The 26,248-nt window shown below is 42.0% G+C and overlaps 1 protein-coding gene across 1 annotated transcript; it reads right to left on the bottom strand.

Annotated features, from left to right (window-relative positions):
* Positions 1 to 3,555: 3,555 nt before the first annotated feature.
* On the bottom strand, positions 3,556 to 6,578 carry LOC113019054 (uncharacterized). The gene is made up of 2 exons (XM_026162540.1): positions 5,737 to 6,578; positions 3,556 to 5,398 (listed from the first exon to the last, which is right to left on the bottom strand). The coding sequence occupies exons 1-2, from the start codon at positions 6,436 to 6,438 to the stop codon at positions 5,111 to 5,113; spliced, it is 990 nt and encodes a 329-aa protein (XP_026018325.1). The 5' UTR covers positions 6,439 to 6,578; the 3' UTR covers positions 3,556 to 5,110.
* Between the last annotated feature and the right edge of the window lie 19,670 nt (positions 6,579 to 26,248).

The following is a 26,248-nucleotide window of genomic DNA, read 5'->3' as shown; positions in this document are numbered from 1 at the left end:
CACTGACCACAACAGACACGTTGTGGTCAGCATTTTCTGAGCATTTTCTGGCAGATGTTGAAGGACCTCAGTCGCCTCAAAAAATAGAGACGACTCTGGCCCTTCCTGTAAAGTGCTGTGGTGTTTTTAGCCCAGTCCAGTTTTATCAGTGTATACTTCGAGGTATTTATAGTCCTCCACAATGTCCACACTGACCCCATGGATTGAAACAGGGGTCAAGTGTTTCCTGGTCTTCCTGAAGTCCACGATCAGTTCCTTGGTCTTTGCCACGTTGAGCTGCAGATGATTCTGCTCACACCACGTGACAAAGGAGTCGACCACAGCCCGGTACTCTGTCTCATCATCCCTGCTGATGCATCCAACCACCGCAGAGTCATCAGAAAACCTCTGAAGATGGCAGGTCTCTGTGCAGTGGCTGAAGGGTGAAGAGGAAGGGGGAGAGGACAGTCCCCTGTGGTGCCCCTGCGTTGCTGATTACCTTGTCAGACACACACTGTGAAGGATGCACATATTGTGGTCTTCCTGTCAGGTAATCAACAATCCAGGACACCAGAGAAGCATCCACCTGCATCGCTGCTAACTTATCACCCAGGAGGGTCGGCCTGATGGTGTTGAAAGCACTAGAAAAGTAAAAAAACACATGACCCTCACAGTGCTCGCCGGCTGGTCCAGATGGGTGTAGACATGATTAAGTAGGTAGATGATGGCGTCCACGGCTCCGAGGCATGGCTGGCAAATTAAAGGGGATCCTGATGTGGTCTGACTATGGGTCGGATGAGCCTTTCCAGGGTCTTCATGATGTGGGAGGTCAGTGCCACAGGCCTGTAATCCTGGGGGCCACTGGGATGTGGCGTCTTTGGTACAAGGACGAGGCAGGATGTCTTCCACAGCACTGGGACCCTCTGCAGACTCAGACTCAGCATGAACAGTTTATGGAAGACTCCACAAAGCTGGGGGTCACAGGCCTTGAGGACGCGGGGGCTCACCCCGCCTGGTCCAGCAGACTTGCCTGAGTGGAGTCTCCTCATTTGCTTCTGAACCTGGTCATCAGTGAAAGTGTTGGGGCGGGGAGGGGTGTCAGGATTCTCACCAGAGGCAACATGTGAAGAGAGAGGCAGGTACAGCGGTGTGGCTCTGGATTTCAGGCTGACTGCAGGTGAGGTAGTAGGATGTGTGAGCTGCCCCTGCAGTGCCAAATCTGTTTTTACATGTTTCATTCTTGCAGTTTCACAGCATCAGGCCCTGATTGTCGTTCCTCAGTTGAGTTTTCACTTTGAAAACCATCAAACACTTGAGATTCACACGTGTTTGTTTGTGTGTTGCAGGAGTTTCGCTCTGAGTCCTGACCTCCTCTTTGTGCTTCTGTGGCTTATGAGGCCATAAATTGGTCACCGTGGCGACCAGCAGGATTATTGAAAGTCCCTCGTCTGACTTACTGAGGTCAGCCGTCACTGTTAGTGTTTATCTCATATTAAGATAAGATAAGATAACTCTTTATTGTCATTGCACAGTCATACATAGTACAGTAGTACAATGAAATTGGAAAAACTGTCCTACGTCGGCACTACATATAACACAACACGACACGATATGACACATCACAACGTAACAAACAACACAACACAGTATATTAACTTAGTATAAAAATCCTGTGTAAGTATGAATGAATGGTGATTAAATTAAACAAATAAAATGTATTTTTCTTTTTTCCAGTGTTCACCATCACTCTGCTCTGCAGCTGGTCTCCTTTTCCACTTTGCGGTCACTTGATGTTGAAGAGGTGAGTGTGTTAGAGGAAATGTTAATGTCAGGTTTAGTCTGTATGCACTCAGAGGTCATTTGTACCTGCTGCTGCTGCTGTGGTTGTAATGATGTAAACCCTGATTGGTTGGATAGTTTGAGTGACAGCATTTACTGAGGCAAAGCAGAACAGCTGCTGATCCTGAGCTACTCTTACAAATGAAAGATCAGTGAAGAGCTTCCCTCACACAGCATATCCTCTACTGCACATGTGTCAAAGTCAAGGCCCGCGGGCCACATCCAGCCCGCGAGATCATTTTATATAGACGTACTATTATTGTTATGCATGGCCCGGCGATATGAGGCGCTAATAATGTACAAACTACAGATCCCATAATGCAGCGCTGCAGCCTCTTTGCTGAGCGCTAGGCTAACTGGGAACATTCCCGCGTCAATCAAGTCAAACTTTTTGCGAAGCTAGCCGCTCACAATGGTGGAGAGAAAAGTTGATTCTGAAAGCAGAGCCTTTCAGCGCAGTGGGTGACTGAATATATGTTCACAGACATGCTGGTAAACCTGTGTGTCTTATTAGTGGAGCTAATGTGGTTGTAATTAAGGAATTTAATTTAAGACGAGACAAAACGTCAGGATAAGCTGAAAAACCTAAATGCAGAGCAGAAAATAAAGAAAGTAGAAGAATGAAGAAGAATCTGACATTTCAGCAGACGTTTTTCACCAGAGCAAAATCACAAAGTCAAGCTGTTGTGAAAGCAAGTTTTATTGTAGTAGAGGAGAAAGCCACATCAGCCCGCTACCACTCTGAAGAGCTGCATGATGGAGGTGTGCAACGTCTTGTGTCCAGACAAAACGCAGATTTTGGCAAATGTGAGCCTGAGCAGAAATACGATTGCTGATCGGGTTAGTGAGATGGCCACTGATTTAAGATATGTCAAAGTGTAACTGACGTGAAACTTACAACAGATGGAGGGCCGGTGCTGTGCGGTGAAAAAAGCAGACTAGTCAGCAGGATGTGAGTAAAGATGCAGGAGGAGAACTGTACCGGTGAGTTAACAGCATATCACAGCATCACACACCAGGAAAGGCTGTGTGGTAAAGTCCTAAAAATGGAGCATGTAATGATCACCGTAACGCAAACCGTAAATTTTGTCTGAGCTAAAAGTTTAAATCACCGTCAGTTTCAGTCTTTTATGTGGGAAATAGATTCAGAGTTTGCCGACATTCCTCATCATACAGAGGTCTGCTGGCTGAGTTGGGATAAAAGTTCTCAATAGAGTTTTTGAGCTCAGCAAGGAAACCTGTCAGTTCATGGACATGGCATGTATGATGCGGTGAAGGCATTTCAAGTGAAGCTGTCACAAATGCACCAGTGCAGCCTGCCTCACTTTCCCTGTTGCCAAGTAATGTTGAACCAAGTTGGCACACTTTGCTGAACTACACCTGTGCAGGATTCAGATGGAGCTGCAGTGTAATGATGCACTCAGGCAAAGTACGACACTGAATGGCCCGAAGAGTTTATTAGTTTATTAGTTCCACTCCTGAAGCAGTGCGCAGCTCCGTCTACATGCGGCTCCAACCTTGTGTATGCTTTCATTTATTTTTTCTGGGGTTTTTGGCAGCATGTTCATATTTCTAACTTGCATAATTTTGACAGGATATATTTTTATGAAGAACAAAATATTTAAAGTTAAAGTTTCTTTTTTTAAGTTTATTTAATCTGGAATAATATTCCTGTCTGTTTTTATTCCTATTTATGTTTAAAAAAACATTGTTTTAGTGTTCAATAAATGTTTATCTTGTTTGGCCCGCGACCTAAAGTGTGCCTTGAGTTTGACACCCCTGCTCTATTGGACCTGACTGAACAGCCAGAGCCTGATGTTCACTACAGTCATGGGCAGAAGAAGCACCAGTGTCAAAAATGAATCACAAAGCTGTTTTTTTTGTATATTTATATGGTGATAAAAAGTCTGTAAAGTGGTGATCTGTGTTGGGGTCCTTAATGCTGACTGAAAATAGTTTCTGACTTCTTAATGAAAAGTACCTTAAAAAACCCTTTTTTAAAATAAATATGACAGGGAGGGTTTTATGGAAATAAAGTAGATGTATTAGCTGTATCTGAAAATCCTTATCAGGTGATTAATTGAATTCACCCTGTTTTGGTGAACTTTGTGTAGATTCACACTTTTATTTAAAGCCAATAAATGTCTCGCCTTTTAATTTGACTTTATCTGCCTCTGTGTCCTGCATTTGGTTGCGCTGTCATGAAAGTGTTGGTCATTTTACAACATGAGCATTATTTTGTCTTTCCTGAAGGCATATTCAGGAAATGAGGATTTAAAACGAGCGTGTCTGTTCATTTGCTTTTGATTCATGAACAGCCTGGATCAGGTCCAGACACTTTCTCCCAGTGTGTAACAGCCTCGGTGTTTCCTGAACCATTTGCCTTCAATAACCTTTGTCTTTGCTGGGCTACACTGGGAAACTCTCCACAGAGGCATTCAAAGGGAAAAAGAATCATTCTTGTGTGTGTCCCTAATTTCTACAGTTTAGACAATTTAATCAGTTTGTCAGCAAATAAAACCTCTTATATCCATCAGAGATGCTGGCTGTAACCTCATGTTTGAGATCGTTTCTCCTCCTGATTTATAGCTGTTAAATTACTGCCTGTTCGTAGCTTGAACGAGGACCTCTCCGTCTCACAGCACCACATCGCTGCCCAAGGAGGCTCAAACTCGCTTCTACTTCCTCTGGAAATTGAGGAAAGCACAAGTCCCACCTGCCCTAATGTGCTCCTTCTACTGGGAATTTTTATTTAAATATGAATAAGTGAATGAACGAGATTCACAGCTTTAGCAAGGACAAGCTTACCAAGAAACCATGCTACAGAAAGAAAATACCAAACTTTACTTATGCTTGTCCATATTTGATTCTTTGAAATATTTTCTCATTAAGTCTAAATGTTCCAGAACAGATGCGATCAGCTTTTGTTTCCTGTGGCTTTTTGCCCTCTTGTGATTGTTCTGGGTCGCTGAAGTTTTCTGTCACCACCTCATCCTACAACCGATAATCTAAAAATAAAGCTTATAAGAGGTTTATAAACGGATTATTTCCTCTTGGCAGAAAACACCAATAAATCAATAAAACACAAAAGTGTATGTGTTTGTGTGTTTTGTTTTGTTTTTCTTTATGGTCCAAGTTACTGAAGTTACTGGTGTGCAGATACTGTGTAACTTGATACATGTAAACACAGACGGTGAATTTAGACACGATAGGAAGACATGGAGACACTGATGAGCATCTCCAAGTAAAAGAACCAGTTCCTTTATTTAAAAAAAGATGTTTATTTAATTTTTTATTCATTATTATTGTTGTTATTATCATTAGGCAGTAGGGTAATTTCCTCTGGAGCATCAGGTGGCATTTTAAAGCCATTTGTAGAGACGTGCTGATCTCCTGATGACTGGTCGTGATTGGTGGTATGGCACCCGTTTAGTTGGGCTCCGGTCTCCTCATCTCTCGTTTCTCTCCTCCGTTTCCGGCCCAAGAGGAAAGCCAGAGGACCAACGATCCCAGATGTTACAGCTGCTGTTACAAGGAATGTGATCACTGTGATCCCTGTCCTATCAGAGGACTCTGATGGCTGTGAGGACAAGAAAACAGGAACCAGACATGTTAGTGAGTGTGGTTTGTGCGTAAATTTAGCCAGCGTAAATTGAAACAAACCAAAAACACAATACATGTTTCTGTGCAGTTATGTTATCTACTATGCACGGCATCAAATTCAGGTGTTGGTGGAAAGCCTGCGTGCTGTGACATCACCCCACTGCCCTCCACTCAAACACTGACCCACTGCTCCGAAGCGCTGACTGCAAATCTGGCAGAGTGGCGCCAGATTCAGATGCGCCAAACGCGCCAATAACGAGCCATCAAAGTTTGCTGTTCAGTGTGCAGCTATTTAAATGTGGTCGGTGTACTTACCGTCGGTGTGGTTGTAGGCAGAGGTGTGCTACCGGCTGCTGTGGGGAGTTGAGGGTGGACTCGCAGGCGGACAGCAGATCGGTGTCTCTCCCACTTGTCTATGTCACAGTAATAAACTCCTTCATCTTGTTGCTGGACTCCCTTTATGGTGAGGGACAGGTCTGCTTGTCGGTCCCACTCTGATGGTATCGACACCCGGCTTGTGTCAACGTCTTCCCCGTACGTGATTCCCCCTGTTTTAGCATCCAGCTGAAGCACCGCGTTTCCATTTGTCCTCCAGCGCGCAGATTTCACCGACTGGCCCGCGATGCCGGAGCGGCACGGGAGTGTGGCATCCTCGCCCTCGGTTACATCAACTTCAGAGGGGACAAATACTTCCAGCTTGATCGCTTCCAAGTCTTTGCCGTTGCATGTAAACTCGTACAACCCTTCGTCGTTCAGATCTGCGTTGTCCAGGATGAGAGAGAGCCCTCTGTGATTCACGCGGTGTGAATGTTGTGGTCCGGGTTTCCAGACGTTTTCCAGGGAGGCGATCAGCTCCGTGCTGGCATCATTCCTTCGTAGATTCAGTGTTCCCCGTCCCTTCAGGCACTCCTCTGACAGCAGAAACTCAACGTCATCTCCTAAAGGAGCTTGGATCAACTTTCCTAAAACCTCGCTGCATAAAAATAGAAGAATGCACAAAAAGCTCAGAGTCTTCATCCTGTGAATGAGGAGGTAAAGTGCCTAGCTCGTGCGCTTTTAAATAAGGAGAATGTTACCTAGGTAGAGGCGGTAACGCCCACCGAAGGGCAGCACCTCCTACCGAAGCAGACTTTGAAGTGTGCATTCCTGCCATCACGATCTAGTTACTGATCTAGTTACTGAGTTACTCATACTCATACCGTAGTTTTGCCGGGGAGAGGGAAATAATGATATTTCTACGTAACAGAAGCCTCAATCGATAACATTGCGCTATCGATTCCTCACCCACGCGATGCTGCTACACTCGTTTGAGCTTTTGTTAGATATAGTGAAGAATCGTTAAGTATGTGCGGTGTGGTGACATTTACAATAATATCGATTCTATAGCCATGTCTCTTAACTTAACACGTCTGTTGTGAATCTATTAACTCTATGAACAATATAGAGACTTTCTTTATTTCTTAACCGTCTATTATTTATTCCTCTTAGCCCTACAGCTCTTGCATGGTCACAAGGTACATAAGTACTTGACTGTTCCTCTAAGATAGTGCTTAATTACAATGTCTCTCTCGCTTAGAACTGTGATCCAAATCAGACTTGGGCGTGTATTACTTTAAATGCATGCAGTTTATTGTGTTTATTCACTGTAATAAAGATTATTAGTAGAAACGGGTCAAAAAAGGCAAAAGGAAGGGAAAAAGGAAAGTGACGTGCTGCGCTCCGGTTAGCTAGTTTTTATGTTGGACGGTGAAAAGAGGGGAGCCGCAAAGAGCGGAAAATGTTAAAATGTCCGCACAGTATGTGCGTTAAACCGGCTACAGACATGAGGACGTTACTCAGTAGTCTTTTATTCATCCCGGATACTCCTGCATAACTTCAGGTAAACTGTTTTGTTGTTTTTATTATTATTATTATCATTTTAGCTCCAGATCTACTGGCGTTGGTCGAACAGATGTGTGGTAGTCTTGCGTTTCAGGAGCTGCTACCGACAAACCAGCAAAAAAACGCCAAATGTGTCATCTGTGACACTTGTGAGGTTATCTCAAACACACTCCGTCAGTCTTGATGCTGTTGAAAAACAAAATGTTAAAAAATGTTGCGGGTGTACCTGGTGATATCATATCCACACTGAGGGAGTTGGCTGAGAGCCACACTCCCTCTGTGTGGCTGAGAGGCTGCAGGAAATCCTAGCAGGGTCATTAGTGATGACAAGGAGGCTGGCTGTGTGCCCAGTCACCAGTTGCAAAGCACCCCTGACAATTGAGTGCTTTGGTATTCCTGACAGGCTCTTTAACAAGCTGCCATTAATAGCACAGACGTGGAGACTTAGCACAATGCCATTAAAACTCTGACATTTATGTGGACAGAAGTAAGATCAGCTCAGATTTGTCCTGTATCCTTCCTTCACACCAACTGGTCACCAGCAGCCAGCTGTCTGAGCTGAGGAAACAAAAGGCACACTTACAGTCTAAGCTTTGGTTTCCCCCTAATGTTAGAGTTAGCCTCACTGCTACAGTCTCATGTTGCTGTCACAAGGAAGCCACAGGGATCCTGCGCTCACTCTTCATAGAAAATGACTGTGATATGTTAGAGCAGGAAGCCACAGGGATCCTGCGCTCACTCTTCATAGAAAATGACTGTGATATGTTAGAGCAGGAAGCCACAGGGATCCTGCGCTCACTCTTCATAGAAGTGACTGTGGTATGTTAGTGGTTTGAGTTTTCATAATGAGCTCCTTGAAAGTTGTCAGTCTGTTTCACTGTGGTGAGACTTACCATAGTCCTACTCAGACCCAAGCACCCTGCTTTAAATGTGTGTGGTTGTCTGTGCTGGTCGGCCTGCAGGTGTTTCTCTGTATTTGACAAAGTGGTTTGTGTTTGTTCTCTGTTACAGCATCCATGATGATGCTCTGATGCTGGTGGAGAGACGTGAGGTCAGCCAGGATTCACCTTCAGAGAGGGCTGAAGGGGCTGGACAGTGGGAGGTGAGCAGAGCTGGAAGGATGATGGCCTGTGTGGTTGGGTGGAGGACAGACGATACAGTCAGATTCAGTATAAAGCAGGTGGAGCTTTGACAGCAACCACACAGACCCAGGGAAATAATCTCTGGATGATTTAAATGAGACTTGAAACTTGTTTTAGTCACATTTGTGATCACTGTGTGGTTTCTGTCTTATTGTACTGTGTATGTGGAAGAATACCTGAGTGAAAGTTTAAGGTTTATGATGAAGTGTGAATCTGTTTAAATGCAGCCTACGACCACAGTAAGGGTAAGCAATGTTACATCATCACCTACAGTTGGTTGAATTGTGGCTGATTTAAAATGATAAAGGTAGAAAGCTGAGTGCTGCCACTGCTGGCGCTCTCATCTTCACAGCGACTGTGAGGCTCACCGCTCTGGTGTTTAAAGAACTGTGACATTTGCCAAAACGCCAGCTGACTCTAATTACAACCCCGCTTATGCACATTCTCCAGTGTGTGTGTGAGAGAGAGAAAGGAGGCTGGTGCCATTGAGTAAAGTGTTTTTATTTCTATGAGTAGTCTAATTCATGGTTAAGTATCACATTAACCACAGCACCAGCTGTTTACAGTCATTTATTGTTCTACTAAATCCTGCTGAGGGGAAACTTTAGAGCAGAGAGAGCCACATACAACCCACTTTGATGTAAAGTGGGTTAAATCACGGCAACTTTCTTCTCTGCCAGTGTAAAATGTTTACCTATAACACCATCCTAGCCTTGTTGTGTTTTTTCATGCCAGTATGGAAGCTTTTATCTCTGAGTTGATCAGCGCACATAACAGGAAAAAATGACTGAATGTCTGAGTTTGACTTTTGCTCTGAGAGTCAGCAGCAGGATTGGTCGATGTCCTTTCAGCCATGCTATTGTTACTTTGTCACAACGCTGATGACTAAAGGAATGACCAAAGAGCAGACTATTTTATGATTGCACTTCTCTCTCTGTAACAGGTAAAATGTAGCACAAATGAACACCAATAAACAAACAAAAATTAATAAAACACACATAAAAAGCAGTCACACTCACAGTATACTCACATTTCAAAATCTGACAGCCAGAAATATATATGCTCCTGTTGTTTTCTCTTGTATGATGATGATTCTGATGGATCAGTATAGCCACCACACACACACACACACACACACACACACACACACACACACACACACACACACACACACACACACACACACACACACACACCAACTTCACGCCCAGTTGTTTGAAATTAGAGTTATTGCCGTTAGGTTTGGGGGGAAATAAATTGATAGAGCATAGTATCTAGATATTTTAATGACGTTTGATGATGATGATTGACTGTCTCATGGCAACATTTATGGCAGATTTTGTTGACAGCGTTGGTGTGTTTGATCGTCTCATTTTAGTGCAAAAAAATAGCTGATCTGACTGGTTGAAACAGATATTGACAAAGTTTAACTTTGAGGAAATATTTCACAGTAAAAACGTGATAAATCACAGTGTGTTTTATTGCAATACTCAGAAGGCTGCAAAATGTTTATAAATGTGTGGTGCAACACATAGAGTCATGTAGTTTTCTTTATTTGAATTTCAGCAATCTCTCTCCCGATATTTCACTGGTGATATATTGAAGTGGTGATTATTTTTAGTTATAATGAGGTGATCATTGTTATTTGTTCACAAAAATGTCAAAAGCTGTGGTGGAAAAAGTGGCCAGAAATGCACAGGAAGGATTGTCATTCCCGAACAGGTCAGCCAAGATTTTCAGCCGTCTTTTCCTGTGCTGAGTCACACATGTGCTGTGATGAAACTTGTTAGACCACAAACATCTGTAGTGTTTCTCATTTTCTCCCTGAGAACTGTGGATGATGTTTAATGATGATGTTTAATCGAAGTCTGATCAGTGGGTTAGTTTGATCAGAAATTTTCCTGCTTTTTCTTCTTTGTATACTTTGAACTAATAAAAAAATGAATCTGGTGCTCACACTGTCTGTGCAGTCTGCCAGCAGGGTGTCAGTAAAGAGCAGTGTTCAGCCCATAAGATCAGTCTGTGTCTTTCTTATTGTTTTGGAGGTAGAACTCTGTCGGCATGTCAAGTTTCTTTCTGACAAATGCAGAATCTTGCAGTAAAATCTGCCATCATTTATCTTTCCGGCGTTTCCATTGTTTATATTGAAGAGTAACAATGATGGAGTGACTGAGCGCTCAAAGTGCCTGTTAGTGTTGGTGTATGAGGTGAAATAGTCTCACTTACTTTTAATTTCAGTTTTCTGTGAGTCACAGCTCAGCAGCATGAGATGTTCATTTATAGCTTTTTGTGGAAGTACATGTTTGCAGATTACATTTGTTTTCTCACTGATCAAGCTAGAGAGGGAGAGCTAGTGTTCTGCCTCATGCTGTAGACGAGTGGCTCTACGAGTCCACAGTGTTGGCTTCACTCAACTATGAAGGTGGCATGTTTTCTCCCACTGTCGATCCTGTTATAGCTGAACAATTAGATGCCCCTTTTAGGTTGGATGAAATTGTGCATGCAATCAAGACCATGCACAATATTAAGGCACCAGGACCTGACGGGTTTTCAGTTGAATTTTTAAAAACATTTATAGACAAGTTAGCCCCACTACTTCTTTCAGTGTATAATGAATCTTTTGAACGTGGTCTATTGCCCCCTACATTGTCTCAAGTACTAATTACTGTTCTCTTAAAGAAGGGTAAGGATCCTACGTCTTGCACCTCGTATAGGCCTACTGAATGTGGATGTTAAAGTCTTGGCTAAAATTTTAGCAATTCGCCTTGAAAAGGTTCTTCCTACTATTATTTCAGATGAACAGAATGGCTTTATTAAAGGCCGCCAGCTGTTCTTTAATGTTCGCACGCTTTTGAATGTCATTCTTTCCCAACACTCAACCACTAATCCAGAAGTAGTTATCTCACTTGACGCTGAGAAAGCTTTCAATCATGTAGAGTGGAGCTTTTTCTTTGCGGTCTTACAAAGATTTGATTTCAAGGACAGATTCATTTCATGGATTCGACTGTTGTACAAGGCACCCCAAGCCAGTGTCTACACAAATGGTGTTTCCTCTGGCTACTTCTCATTGTCACGCGGCACGAGACAGGGTTGCCCCCTGTCCCCCCTACTTTTCGCTATTGCAATTGAACCCCTATCTATAGCTTTAAAGGCCCTTCCTCATTTTCATGGTATTTACCGGTCAGGCCTTGACTTAAAATTGTCTTTATATGCAGATGACCTGCTTCTATATGTTTCTGATCTCTTATCTAGCATGCCATCAATTGTGTCTCTATTAAACAATTTCAGCTCTCTGTCAGGTTACAAAATAAATCTTATTAAAAGTGAATGTTTCCCCATAAATTCTTTAAGTTTTACACTTAAACAATCTGACATTCCTTTTAGACTTAGCCCTACCGGCTTTAAATATTTGGGAGTTAACGTGACTCGTACTTTGTCTTCTCTATACTCTTCCAATTTCTCCCCTTTAATCATTCAAATTCAATCAGATTTTCAGAGATGGAAATCGCTACCTTTGTCCCTAATTGGTCGGATCAATGCTGTAAAGACGAACATTTTGCCTCGATTGTTATTTCTGTTTCAGAGTATTCCTATATTTTTACCTAAAGCTTTTTTCAAAAAGTTAGACCAGCTAGTTACATCGTTTTTGTGGGGAGGGAAACATCCCAAGGTGAGGAAATCATTATTACAGAGACTGACGTTTGATGGTGGTCTTGCTTTGCCTAACTTTTTATTTTATTATTGGTCCTCTCATATTCACAAATTGACCCATTGGCTTGAATCTCAAGAACTGCTGTGGTGCAAACTGGAACGCCTGTCGTGCACTTCCTCATCCTTACAAGCTTTATTGTTCTCTCCACTACCACTTAAGCCTTCTCATTTCACCCAAAAATCCCGTGGTACAGTCTAGTCTAAGGGTCTGGTCACAATTCAGGAGTCATTTTAAGTACATCTCTGCATCAGTACACATGCCCATCACACAGAACCATCTGTTTAGTCCTGGTCTCATTGATGGTACCTATGTACAGTGGAAGCGTCATGGTATTAATACGTTTAAGGATCTCTATAAAGATGGCACTTTCTTAACTTTTTTAGACCTGTGTTCAGAAACAAATCTTCCGGCTACCGATCTATTCCGTTATTTTCAGGCACGGCATTGCACTTCTGCTCTCTTCCCCTCCTACCCTCTTCTTCCAAATGTCCAACCGTGGGAGGAATTCTTATCCCTTAAACCCAATAAGAAGTCAATTATATCTTTAATATATAAACAACTTATGGATTTAAATGTCCATTCAGTTGTTAAAATTAGGAGAAGGCTCTTGGGACCCAAATCTGCATGGACCCTTTTCTAGCTGTTTTTGGGCTTCCAGTCAACACCGTACTAACCGACCCTACACACTTCAAAATATTAGCTTTTACATCACTTTTGGCTAGACGTTGCATCTTACTCCTTTGGAAATCTTCAAAGCCACCTTCAGTTTCTTTTTGGTTTAGAGATGTGATGTCATTTTTTTTTTTTTTTTGTGTGTGTGTGTGTCTTGGGGTTTGTTTGTGTTTGTTTTGGGTTTCTTCTTAGGTTTTGTTTTGTTTGTTTGTTTTTTCAATTTTATGTGGGTGTGTCTGTGGGTGTGTCTGTGGGTGTGTGTATTATTGTATCTGTTCATGTAAGAAAAACTAATAAATATGTGAGGGGCACAGATTGTATTGTCATTGTAAACTAATGTACACTTGTCTCTCAATAAAAATATGAAAAAAAAAAAAACTATGAAGGCAACACTGTGTAAAGAAGGGCTGTCTGTTGTTCAGGGAGGTTTATAATAAAGTGTGGCTTGTGTTGTGTTGTGTTGTGTTGTGTTGTGGAAAGTAGTTCATGTTACATTTGCTGTGGGTCAGGATGCAGCAGGCATGTTAACACTCACAGCTGTGGGTCACATATGCAGTTTGTAGTTCTGTTCCTGGTGAACTCTGCGTGAACTCCCAACCAATCAGCATTCAACAGACTTCTGTGTCCAGTGGGTAGCGGGTGAACACCCCTCTCTTTATGAATTACTCTCAGCAGTCAGGCCCTCGTCCTCCTTCAGGAACTTGTGGCCAGATTCGTGTCTGATCTTGCTGAGATCTTTGTCTTTGATGCTGACTCGTCTCCTTTGGGCTTGACGCATTTTTCTCGAGGCTTCTGCAGCAGTGAATCTTTCTGCTCTGGTCCTATTAGCCTTATTCACTGTAATCATTTATAATGTTGTTATTGTTATTAGGCGTGGAAAATTAGTTTAAAAAACCAAACATGATTTACACAACTTCCCATTAAACTCAGGATACAAAACAACCAGTTCTTATATTTAAAAAATGGAGAAGAAGGATCGACAAATTCATGGCTTAAAAATATCACAACAGAAATTCTTCTTTTCTTTTCCCCTTTCTCCACTCAGTATTTTTGAGGAAACACTGCACACCAGCTGAGATGTGTCATGTTTTCAGCTAAAGCTGAGCTCGGCTCTAAGATGGTTCACATGTCACACAGACACACACACACGAACTTCAAATCTCACAGAAGTGGCACGCCCAGATACGTCTTTGCTTGACATTAGAGTTACTGCTGCTAATAGTTTTGGGGGAAATAAATTGATAGAGCATAGTATCTCGGATTTTTGATGATTGACTGTCTCATGGCGACATTTATGTCAGATTTTGTTGACAGTGTTGGAATGTTTGATGACACCGATATTCACAAAGTTTAGCTTTGAGGACATCATTTGCAGTAAAAACGTGATAAATCACAGTGTCTTATTGCAATACTCAGAATGTCGCAAAATGTTTATAAATCGCAAAATTACACCATCATGAGTGAAATATTGTGATAAGATCCTATCGTGGGCTGTCTGAGGATTCCCACCTCTAGTTGCCAACTTTATTTATTCGCCGATCTGCAACATTAACGTCCATCAACACAGGTATGACGGTGCAAGACACTGCACAGTCATACCTAGAAACTATAGTGCCTACAACAGTACAATGAAATTGGAAACTGTCCCACATTGGCACTACAGACAATACAACACAGTAACTTAAGGTTTAGGTGCAAGAAAAGTATGAGCAAAATAAAAAAAAAAATAAATGACTTAATAAATAAATAAATAAGAGTGAATGTTTATTGCACGTTGTTGTTGTTTTTATTATTTTTGTTGTTATTGTTAAAGTCCAGGGAGGTAGCCAATCAGGTCAGCTGTTAGCATTGATTAGGACTATTGTAAAAGTTTTCCTTGAGTCTGTTTGTCTGTGACCTCAGCAGCCTGACTCTCCTGGCAGACAGCAGCAGCTTAAACACCCGGTGTCCTGGGTGTGTGCAATCCCGTAGGATGCTGCGTGCCCTCATGAGACAGCGAATGCTGTGCAGATCGTTCAGGGAGGAAAGAGGATGTCCAATGATTTTTTGGGCCATTTTAATGAACCTCTGAAGTGCTTTTTTTGGTGTGCTGTGGTGCAGTATGTCAGCACACCTTCAATGGAGCAACCGTAGAAGGCGATCAGCAGCTCCTTCTTCAGGTCCATTTTTCTGAGGATTCTCAGAAAATGGAGACGCCGTTAGGCCTTCTTCTACACTGAGGTGTTTGAGCTCCATTGGAGGTCTGTGTCTATGTGCACACCCAGGAACTTGAATCTTGACACCCTTTCAACTAACTCCCTGTTGATGCTGATGGGTTGTAGCACTTGTAGCACAGACTTCCTCCTTTTGAAGTAGACTTTTGCAATTCCCTGTTTACTTGTTTAAATAAAGGTTCTTTGGAGCGTCTGCAGATCGTTCAGAATGCTGCAGCAAGACTTTTGACGAAAGCTTCTAAATTTTCACATATAACACCGTTGCTCATGCAGTTACATTGGCTTCCTGTTGAATTTAGAGTCCAGTTTAAGATTTTGGTTTTAACTTTCAAGGCTCTTCAACAACAAGCACCACCATATATCATTGAACTTTTACAGCCCTATGCCCCTAGTAGGTCTCTGAGGTCGAGTAGTCAGGGCCTACTTGTCATTCAGTATACGAGACTGAAAACTAGGGGTGATAGAGCTTTTGCTACTGTGGCCGCCAGACTGTGGAATTCCCTTCCTCAGGACTTACGATCCGCTGATTCATTGATTACTTTTAAAAAAACAGCTAAAAACACATCTTTTTAAAACTGCCTTTTGCTAACTTTGTTTGTATTTTGTCTTTTTAATCTGTTATATCTTGTAAAGCACTTTGTGATCTCTATCTAGAAATGTGCTATATAAATAAAATTTTACTTACTTACTTACTTACTTTCAGCTCTTTTGTCCTGGTGGTATTGAGGTTCATGTTGTTGTATTGTATGATATGTTCATCTGAATTTAAAAGGCTATATTTTTCTACATTAATGGACAAAGTAGCGTGTGGTAAATTTTAATGCAGTTTGTTAAATCAACAAAAACAAAGAAACCTCAGGTCAGCTGATCACATGGTCCAAATTCACTGCACTGAATCCAGCTCAAACTCCAGATGGATGAAGATGATGATGATGACAACAACGGTCAACAGATGTGTTTCATTGGTGTAGTTTTCACAGCATCAGGTCCTGTTTGTGTTTCACTCTGAAAACCATCAGACACTTTACATTTACATGTCTGTTTGCTGCAGGAGCTTCACTCTGAGTCCTGACCTCCTCCTTGTGCTTCTGTGCCTCCACAATTTTGGTCACCATGGCGACCAGCTGGATGATTGGAGTCCTTCCTCTCACTTTCTGAGGTCAGTCATCACTGTTAGCCACTGTGTGTAACAAACTTTATTTACTCCATTTAAAAAACAAAGTAGAGTGTTGTGTTCATGACCTGGTAAAATACAAAATAACTGATGATGTTAGATCAGCCTTCACACAGCCCCGACCTCCAGCCACGACTATAAAGACTGAGTTCAATTCCACCATCAGGCCGGGGTCTTTCTGTGTGGAGTTTGCATGTTCTCCCCGTGTTTGCGTGGGTTCTCTCCGGGTACTTCGGCTTCCTCCCACCGTCCAAAGACATGCAGCTTGTGGGGATAGGTTAATTGAATAATCCAAATTGTCACTAGGTGTGAATGTGCGTGTGAATGGTTGTCTGTCCCTGTGTGTTAGCCCTGCGACAGACTGGCGACCTGTCCAGGGTGTACCCCGCCTCTCGCCCTATGACAGCTGGGATGGGCTCCAGCGCCCCCCGCGACCCTGAAAATGATAAGCGGAAGTGAATGGATGGATGGATGTCCTCAATATGTGCTCATAAAAAACCCACTGTGAAAAAATGTAGTCGACATCCAGTGCTGATGAGCTGATGTTTCTAAGGAGGAAACTGAGATTCTGGGTTCATGGAATTTCATGGTTTGATCCGAGAGTTGAAGCTTTCGTACATGTTTCAGGATGTCAGTGGAGCCGGTGGTGCTTTTGTTAACAGAGTTGGGATCAGATCTGAGGAGGCAGAGGAATCATTTCGGAGAGAGTGTGTCTATAGTTGTGTATTCAACACTGGTGTGTTCGAGTAAGATCACTGTTCAGTCATGCGTGCAGGTAAGAATAGACAGTGACTGAGAGCGTTCATGCATTTAAGGTGGAATAGATTGTGTTCGCTCTGGTGATTCAGCTGTTTCAGGGCTGATCAGCTGTTCTAAAACTTTTACCTCAGGGGATTTGAGCCACCTACAGATTCTCCTGTACCTGCCAGCACACTGACACTTTGACTATCACAGGCCTGTGTGTGGACATGTGGACGCTCTGTGTAACAATGATATTCATTTTAGCACTACTTACTACTGACACGCAAGAGAGGAAGGTCAGTTTCCATTTCTGTGCTTATATCTTACTAAATGCAGGGTAATGACTGTGTAATGTGTTGAATTTAATGTAGTGGACTGTCTGAGCATATCTGCTGATAAGCTGAGTCAATAGAAGCACATCCTGTAGATAAGCAGCTCTAAGATTTACTGTCTCTGCTGCTCTGAACGAGTCCTCTGAGCTTCAGCCGCAGACACAAACCCTCAGATTTATCCAGTCAGATTCATTTACAGGACCTGAGGGAGCAAAGCAGACACAAACTGCAGAATATTTTATTTATTGGTCTGTCAGCACCTAATCCAGCCTCTCTGACCAACTATTGTTGAAGTGCTGGCTGATTGTGTGAGGCTGCAGCTCCATCTGTCTAATGTTGGTGTAGAGATCATCCTTTCATCAGCTGCTGCGACAAAACCTTAAAGCTCAGATAGAGATAACAGGTGTCACACAGTAACTGTGAGATGAGCTGTATCTGCTGCTGGGAGGCTGAGGTGGAGGTGGCTGTGATAAAGGTGCTTAGATTTGCACTGGGAATGACAGCTGTCAGGTATAAGAGTAAATATATCTGATGGACTGATTAGTTTGGACTGTAGAGGATTATATTAATTTGATATTGAGCTGAAAGTGTCATGTTTCGGCTGTGTGGCAGGCAGGGATTGGACCCAAATGCAAACTCACGGGGACAGAACTTGAACTCAAAAGCACAGCTTTATTGCTGGAAAATAGAACACAAGCAATACTAAACTAAACTAAACTAAACTGGGAAAAGCTAATTATAGCACATACCAGAAGACACGGGGAGAATCACACACAGCATGAGGGACGACGTGACACTGACTCAGAGAAACACAGGGTTTAAATACACTGGGGAGTAACGAGGGGAATGAGACACAGAAGGAGGGCACAGCTGGGAGACATCAGGACTGACGAGACAAGCAAAGCAGGACACATTCACATAAGAGACGGACCATCAAAGTAAAACAGGAAGTTTCACACAGAGACGCGAACTTGACACAGTGGAGACAGCAACTAAGAAACACACAGACATAAACCATAAGGCAGAGGTCTAAGAACCAAAATACACAGAGGGAAATACTCAGCTTGGAACACAAGAGACTAGACTAGAGGGAGTAACAAAAGACCAACCATGAGAACATAATGCACAATGCAGGGTGACAGAAAACAAGAAACTCAAACATGCAAAGACACACAATTACACAGAACAGAGGGGACACAGAGAGACATGAAGGGCAAGGGATCAAAACTAGAAGCCATAGAATAAATCACACACAAGTACAATAATACAAAAATCACAAAGAACTAAAAACGCTGGGTCAGGAGACCCAGGACTCTGACACTGACAAAACATGATGACTGAGGAACGACAGCGGGCAGGGAAAAACACAGGGCTGGTGTAATCAGAGTATCAGAGTCAGTGTCAGGAGACCCAGGACCGTGACAGAAAGAGGAAGCTGATGGGAGTTGTGGGAGGATTGCTGTGGTAGGAGCAGAAGTGAGTGATTGAAGGAGAATAATTAGTTGATTATGTTGAAAATGTCTATAGATGTCTGTGAAACACTCAGCTTGGTGGCTGGCGTTGAAGTGCTTTCATAAGCTTTCCTGTTTTGACTTTGCATTTTCTCCCTGCGTCACTGTGGATTTCCTCTTAAACACATTCATGTTGCATGACTTGGTGATCCTGAGCTGGCTGTGGATGTGGGGTTAAATGTGGCTTATCATCTGCTTTGCACAGTGCAAACCCTTCATAGCCCTTCATTTGTAATTCTGCTAAACTAAGCCACCGTCTTTACTGCTGCTCTGGTCAGTGCATCACATCTCAGTTCCACATCAGTAATCCCAAAAGTTGATTCTGTTAATCTGCATGTAGCGTTTTCAGTGGCTGCAATAACAGGATTGTATGATGGTGACAGATGTACCCTTAGACCCCCTCCTCGATTCAGAGATGGTCTTTCCCATTTCACGTAAATGGCCTCTTTGACTCCGCGCTCAAACCAGCGTTCCTCCCTGTCCAGGATGTGTACATCCTCATCATTGAAAGAGTGTCCACTGGCCTGTAGGTGTGAATAGACTGCAGAGTCCTGGCCTGACGAGGTAGCTCTTCTGTGTTGTGCCATCCGCTTCGCCAGAGGTTGTTTGGTTTCCCCAATGTATAAATCCTGGCAATCCTCCTGGCACTTAACAGTGTACACTATGTTACTCTGTGTCAAGGGACCCGATCTCCGGGGTGGACCAATTTTTGGCGCAGCGTGTTTTGGGGTTTAAAAGCCACAGAGACCTGGTGTTTAGAAAAAATGCAGCTCAACTGCTCCGATACTCCTGACACATATGGGATCACTGCAGGTTTTCGCCTGGGCAGCGGTTGTCCTTCTCTCCTGAATCGGCTGGAGCTTTCTTTAGGTGCCTTCCCAATTTTGACAAAAGTCCAGCTGGGATAACCACATTTACTCAGGGCCTTCTTGTGCTGTTCTTCTGCTTCCCTGGCCGCTGTGTCTCCTAATGACACCCAGGTTATGCTCCAGTATTAACGGTGGTTGATCAGTGGTTGTTGATCAATGGTCATGAGAATTTGCATACTAATGATGAAGGTGACCTCCCAGCCCATTGTTCATTCAGTGGGCTGGTTTCAGTCATTATGCAAATGTACTGTTTATAAGATTTGGGGAAACCTGCAGTCAGCTGAGACTGAAGAAGTCACTTGGATGAGTGACGAAACATTTCTCCCACTGAAAACGCTACGTCCAGATGAACAGAATCAACTTTTGGGGGTTCTGTTTATGTTTTTTAGCCACTTGGCTATGATAATAAGCAGTAAATTGATGATTGAGCATGCATCAAGACACATCAATAATGCCCAAACTATTTGTTGCCTTTCTGTGAATAAGTGAGTTGCAGTCACAGTCGTATTAAATAAAGCTTGGTCTCAACCCCAGTAATTACAGGACAGCTTTTTTATGGTCATTTTGAGTTGGCTTGTGCTGCTCAAATGTTCACACCGTCATGTGCATGATGTCTGTGGTGGGTGTGGGCTCAGAGAAGGTTTTCTTGGGGTTTTTGCTTATTTTCATATTATCAAAAAATGCCAACATTGTTAGGCTGAATGAGTGGACTCTATGGCAGAACACACAGAAACACAGGGAATGCAGAAAGTGCTCTTTATTTACAATGTCTGGATTATTTACTCAGGGTGAGAGATTGTGTACCGTGATAAATAAACTGAGGGAAACCAGGGAAGGGAGCTGACACACATTCGGAGTGAACGTGAAATCAGCACACGCACGGTGGATCTACGAGAAAAAAGAAAACAAAGTTTTAGGGGAAGATACCAAACTATCAGTAAGAAGCGGTAATAAACATGGGGAGAGTTGGAGAGCTCTCTTGTCACACCGGCAGTACAGGCAGGGGCGAGAATCTCTGGGATGTGGAGTTAAAGATGAGCTTGATCTCTGTAGTGATCCTGGAATTACGGCTTCACCAGCAGATGACAGGCAACCGGGTGATGGATCCGGCTAAGGATACAGGAAAACAAGTATCCAAGACATGGGTTGGCCGTAGTGCACACCAAGGAGATTAACAAACACATTACCACTCAGGATAGTATTCAGACACCAGACGTCTGTCGCGCTTCTCCTAAAAAACGCTCCATCAAAATGACATCTGATGTACCGCCGGTGTGCCAGCATCCCATGACACACCGCCCCGCCTACCTGTGCTGAAAAAGGAAGGAAACCCATGACAGCTTATAGTTTCTTATTTCCTGATGTTCACAGAGTGTCTCGACTCCACATGTAGAGTTGGTTCCACTAGCCTGAGGGCTGAACTACAAACCAAGTCCAGCATAGCTTAGCTTTCTTTGCATTAGCGGGCTCATAAAAGCTCAGATATAACAGACATGCTTCAGTCTCTGTTTGCTCTCACACTGAAAGTGATGTCACGCCTCCTTTCACACCTACTTCAGTCCAAAACAATATTAGAAGAACTGTTGATAGAGATCAATAGAGATTATAACAAATACAACAAACGAACAGCAGTGGTGCTGATAAGTGAGTAAGGAGAGTAAGCAGTGCTGCAGACGATCAGTATGTAAGCACTGCGAGAAAGTCAACAACAAAGTCATTGACTCATTGTTGTACTTTCATCTGATGCCTTGTGTGTGCACACACCTTGTTTTGCATGGCAATAGCTGACAAATTGATGTGTAAAGACTGAGAACAGTTACTGACAGAGGCCACAAACCCATAAACAGAAAAGAAACACTACCTCCTTGTATGTTTAAATGGTTAATGAAAATCTGAATTCTACTTTTAGCTTTACATGCACAGATCAGCAACACTTCAGAGACACTTCAGACCCTTGAGCAGTTTTCAGGAAGTTAGAACTGAACTCATCTCTATTGTTATTTGTTTAATGATCTTATCAGGTTCATACAAAATAAATACACTGTCAGTGTTTGAGCTTGTTGTCCTGCTCTCAGGGTGGAGAGGATGCAGTAAAGTAAATGAAGGTCTTTGTGTAGAACAAAGACCCTGTTTGAGCTTGTTGTCCTGCTTCTCCCTGATGGTGCTGATTTTTCTTTTCAGCTTGTTTAACTGAGGACTTCAAGGCTTAATGTTAATCCTCTTTAACTGTGTGTGTGTGTGTGTGTGTGTGTGTGTGTGTGTGTGTAAGCCTGGCTGGCTGGCTGGCTGAAAGCCTGGCTGGCTGAAAGCCTGTCTGTATCTTTGTTACTGCAGCACTCATCTTTCAGGCTGAGGGTAAATCTCTGTTGGTGTGTCAGGTTTCTTATTAAAATAATGCTGGAAAACAGCCTGATTGACATTACAGGTTCCTCAGTTTAATTTATGTATGGATATGTGACATCACTTATCTTTAATGGACCTCCACTGTTTATGTCTAACAGTGGAGGTCTAATAGCTCAGAGAGAGAACTTCTGTGGCAGTCCCAGACACTGGATGTTTTTATATCAATAAAACTAAACTCTGACCATTTATTCTTACATGGCTGTGGCTTTACTGAAGTGTGGTGAACAAATGTCATTTTCGTTGTATCTCACAAGTTCATGAGTGGAGAGCTCAGGCTTGTTGGCTTTGTTTGTGAGACCTGCTAAGTTGCATGACTCATATTGAAGATCGAGCTGCTGACTGCAGTGTTAAATCTGAAAAGCTGAAAGCAGGGAAATGAGAGTAACACATTTATGGGCAAACGTTTGCCAGTGTTTTGGCCAACATCCTGAGACTGAAGATTTTGTAGTAAAATATAAAGAAGTGTTTCAGCTCCCTTTTGGAGTGTAAATGATGTGTAAGTTAGATCTGTTGTCTTTCTTTTTTAAAAGCTTTTGTTTGGAAAGATGAACCTTTAACATAAATTGAAATCCATAATAGGACAGGTCTCTGTTGAAAATGAAATTTGAATCTCAATTACTAGGATACATAAAGGATTCGTTAAAAATGTTTTCTAACATATCAGCTATTGGTTTCCTTTGGTCATTACATTTGGTCGCACTGACTAAAACCTTCAGGGTTTGTGAGGCATAGCCAAGAAGTGTAGCGTTTTTGACTCCACGTGATAACCACATGGTTATTATAGGTTTTGGTCGTTTTCAGCTACCGAGACACACACACAAAGTGTGTGTGTGTGTGTGTGTGTGTATGTTAACTTTAGCTTTATTAGCGGGGCTAACAAAGCAGGCTAACAAGCCTAGCATACACGGGCCTGGTCGAGATTTCTAAACCCAGCCTGCTGGGTTTTTTCTGTCACACCCTTTCTGAGAGTGGAAATGTGTTTCAGTTACATCTTTTTGTCTGACCCCGACATCACAAAAAGTCCGTCTAACTTATTTTCGACACGGAACTAAACGCCACCTTCCCCGTGTCTTTTTCCTTCAGGGTGTGGCGTGTTTATAAAGATCTTGTAGTGGCATTTCCTTTTGTTTGACAAACCAAACATCCCACAATTAAAAGTCCACAAGCCACTGCTGCACCGAGATAATATTTCGTTCGCAGGCAAAAGAAGTCCACTGTCCAAACGAGGAAGTTGCGTTTTTATGGTTTATTTATCCAGTTTGGCAAGCAATAACCAGATCCATTTTTGTTACTTCCTGCTCTGGTAAAAAAAAAAAAAAAACCATAGGCCCACCCCAGTGCATGCTGGTCCTGTACCAGTCTCTTTATTTATACAAACAAAACGGCCCTACAGCTCTTACTGACTAACAAGGTAACATCAAACAAACAAAACATTGAAACAAAATATTAACCTACAAATAAACTTGTAAATAAACCCCAAAATATAAACAAACTGACAACAAATATGAATAATATTTCTTACAACTGGCTATGTTTAACCTTCATACAGTGACCAGTCATGGGAAAACCTTAACAGTGTAAGAGCGCAGATAACTGTAGCACATTGGCATAGTGTGGTCACGTGATAGAGCGGCTGTGCGTATTTGTAGCTTCGCTACCAAACCAGCATTTCATCTCTGAGGAAGTTATCCCAGAGAGAAGTAAAGCAAGTGTGTAAGTTCATCTCTGAATGTTTGTAAAGCATTCCTGCGTTAAGCTTAACAACCGATATATGGAGCGACTGCCTCTTCTTGCTGCTACTTCAATCATGAAACTGCTTAATGATCAGCTGATCGGCTTTTCTGTCGCGAGGCCGTCTCTCTTGTTTGTTTTGGCCCACTTCGTGCAAGAAAGAGGAAACCAGCGGCTGAACAACAGCAGCACGTTTAAGCTTGATAAGCTGTTGTTAGAATTTATTTAATATTACTTTCTACACCAGGATCCTTTTCTACGTAGCTGATGCTGGTAACTGCAGGGGCGGATCTAGCAAAGTTTAGCCAGGGGGGCCGATAGGGCATTAACAGGGAAAAGGGGGCACAAAGACATACTTTTCTTTCTTATTCTCATTTAAAATGTCTCGCTTTTAATAAATAATTATCTGAATCTTACACCCAAAGTTTTAATCTGATGTAAAATGTATAGAAGTCTATTACTGTATATAGTAACTGTTAAGTCTAATATACCCTAGTAAGCTATAGTACTTTTTCCTTTGGGAAGATACCATCTGTGCAGTCTGCAATTTTGTTGAAGAAAGATGTTGAATCTATTTAATTATTCTTGAAAAATAATTTATTTCTGTGCATTTTTTTTCCACACTGCATCAAATTAAAGTTGATTACGTTGATTAAGCATCATGAGGTGGAGGGTGGGGTGTGGTTCCCTATTTTTTTATTTTTTTGTTGTTGCTGGGAGTTTGCAACCCTATTAGTTAGGTTGCTTAATATTTCTGCTAAGTACTCTTTAAAATACCAGAATAGGCAGGATGGAGCAGGTTTAAGTTTATTAGATTGATCAGTATTGCTGAACTATGAAATATTTTGGGTGCAGTGCATTTTTTGCATACAGGTATAACAGAATAGCTTTAGTGTTGTTGTTTATTTTAACTTGAGTATGAACTTATACGAAATGCAGCAAGATATAAAAAAAAAAGCAGTTTTATTGATTAAAAAACACTATATCAGATTCATATCGGTATTGGCAGATATCCAAATTTATGGTATCGGTATCGGACATTAAAAAGTGGTATCGTGCCATCTCTAGTTAGGTCACAAGTTGGCCTAATTTTGGTACATTATAACATTGTGTGCAAAATAGCATACCGCAAGGTACTTTGTATAGTACAGGAAATCTGTGGTCTACCAGTTCTAAAGCAAGGTTGAAATCTGCTCATGGTTATCACACTGTGCTTAAGCCGATTATTTCCTCAACATTGAGCTTTACATTTCTAATCCATATCTGTATGTCAGATTGAAGGTGTGTTTCAGCCTGATAAGTTGTTATCAGGCTGAAATTGTTTGTATCGTTATCATTTTCAGCACAGTTGATCTTTAAAGCTTCCAGACAGTCCCTGGAACGTGTGTGTGCATGTGTGGAGCTCTCAACCAATGTTTAACTTACAGAGGAGCTGATAGGATTTCATATTTATTCAAAGCTCCATTATTAGTTAAAATAAACGTGTATAGCAGGTTGTTTAAAGAAAGGTAATCAGAACCAAGATGGTGAAACTTGGAGAAGGTGTTTTGAGCACAGTTTACATGTGTTTCTTATGAGATGTGCATGTAAATCTCCCCCACATTTATGAAGTTACAAGAGGTGAGAATCACCGGACACCCCACCATATGATATTGTGATTTTTGTAATGTTTTGTGATACAGAACATTGTGATTTATCACCTTTTTTCAACTGCAAAGTGTTTTAATAATAATACAACAAAGTCCTCAGTCTTTCTGTCACTTCAGTCATTTTTGTTGCTGACACGCTGAACTGTTTGTATTACATTTGAGTTTCACGTCCCTTGTTAAAAAAAAATCCTAAATGTGCACAGACATTTGCCTTAAACACAGATGGTGTTTTCCTGATTTCTTTCTCTGCCTCCATCCTTGTTTTCCCAACATTATCCCACATGCTGGCCATCACCTCTGCTGACCTCACTAAAGAAAAAACTCAACTGTAAAAGCAATTAATGTTGTTATTCTTGTACAAAAACAAATTATAACATGTACATGTATGTATATGTACAGTGATGTGTTGAGGAGGGTGAGAGTGGCTTTGTTTGTTTTTCCAGTACAATAAGGTTATTCATTGTAGAGTGACTCCTTCTTATGACAGACTTCAGTGACAATAACACAAGTGAGAAACCACAGAGCCGTCTGTTATCACTCTGCAATTGAACTGTGATAAATGATTGAAAATCACATTTCTCTTGTTGTCTACATAGATATTCACATTTTTGCTCAGCAAACTTCCTGTTTTAGAGAAATATAACCAAAGTACAACCAGCTGATAGCCCGTTGAGTTGAGTCCCCTGGAGCTGTGCTCACTGACAAAGACACTTTCAGACTGATGGCAACATGTTGGTGATCTGTCTGCATTTATAAATGAGACACAATTATTATCAAACCGTGAAAGTCTCTGTGAG

The sequence above is a fragment of the Astatotilapia calliptera genome, chromosome 3 (assembly GCF_900246225.1).
Source record: "Astatotilapia calliptera chromosome 3, fAstCal1.2, whole genome shotgun sequence".
Taxonomy (NCBI): Eukaryota; Metazoa; Chordata; class Actinopteri; order Cichliformes; family Cichlidae; genus Astatotilapia; species Astatotilapia calliptera.
The sequence above is the reverse complement of the archived record's forward strand: the minus strand, read 5'-3'. Positions and strand labels throughout refer to the sequence as shown.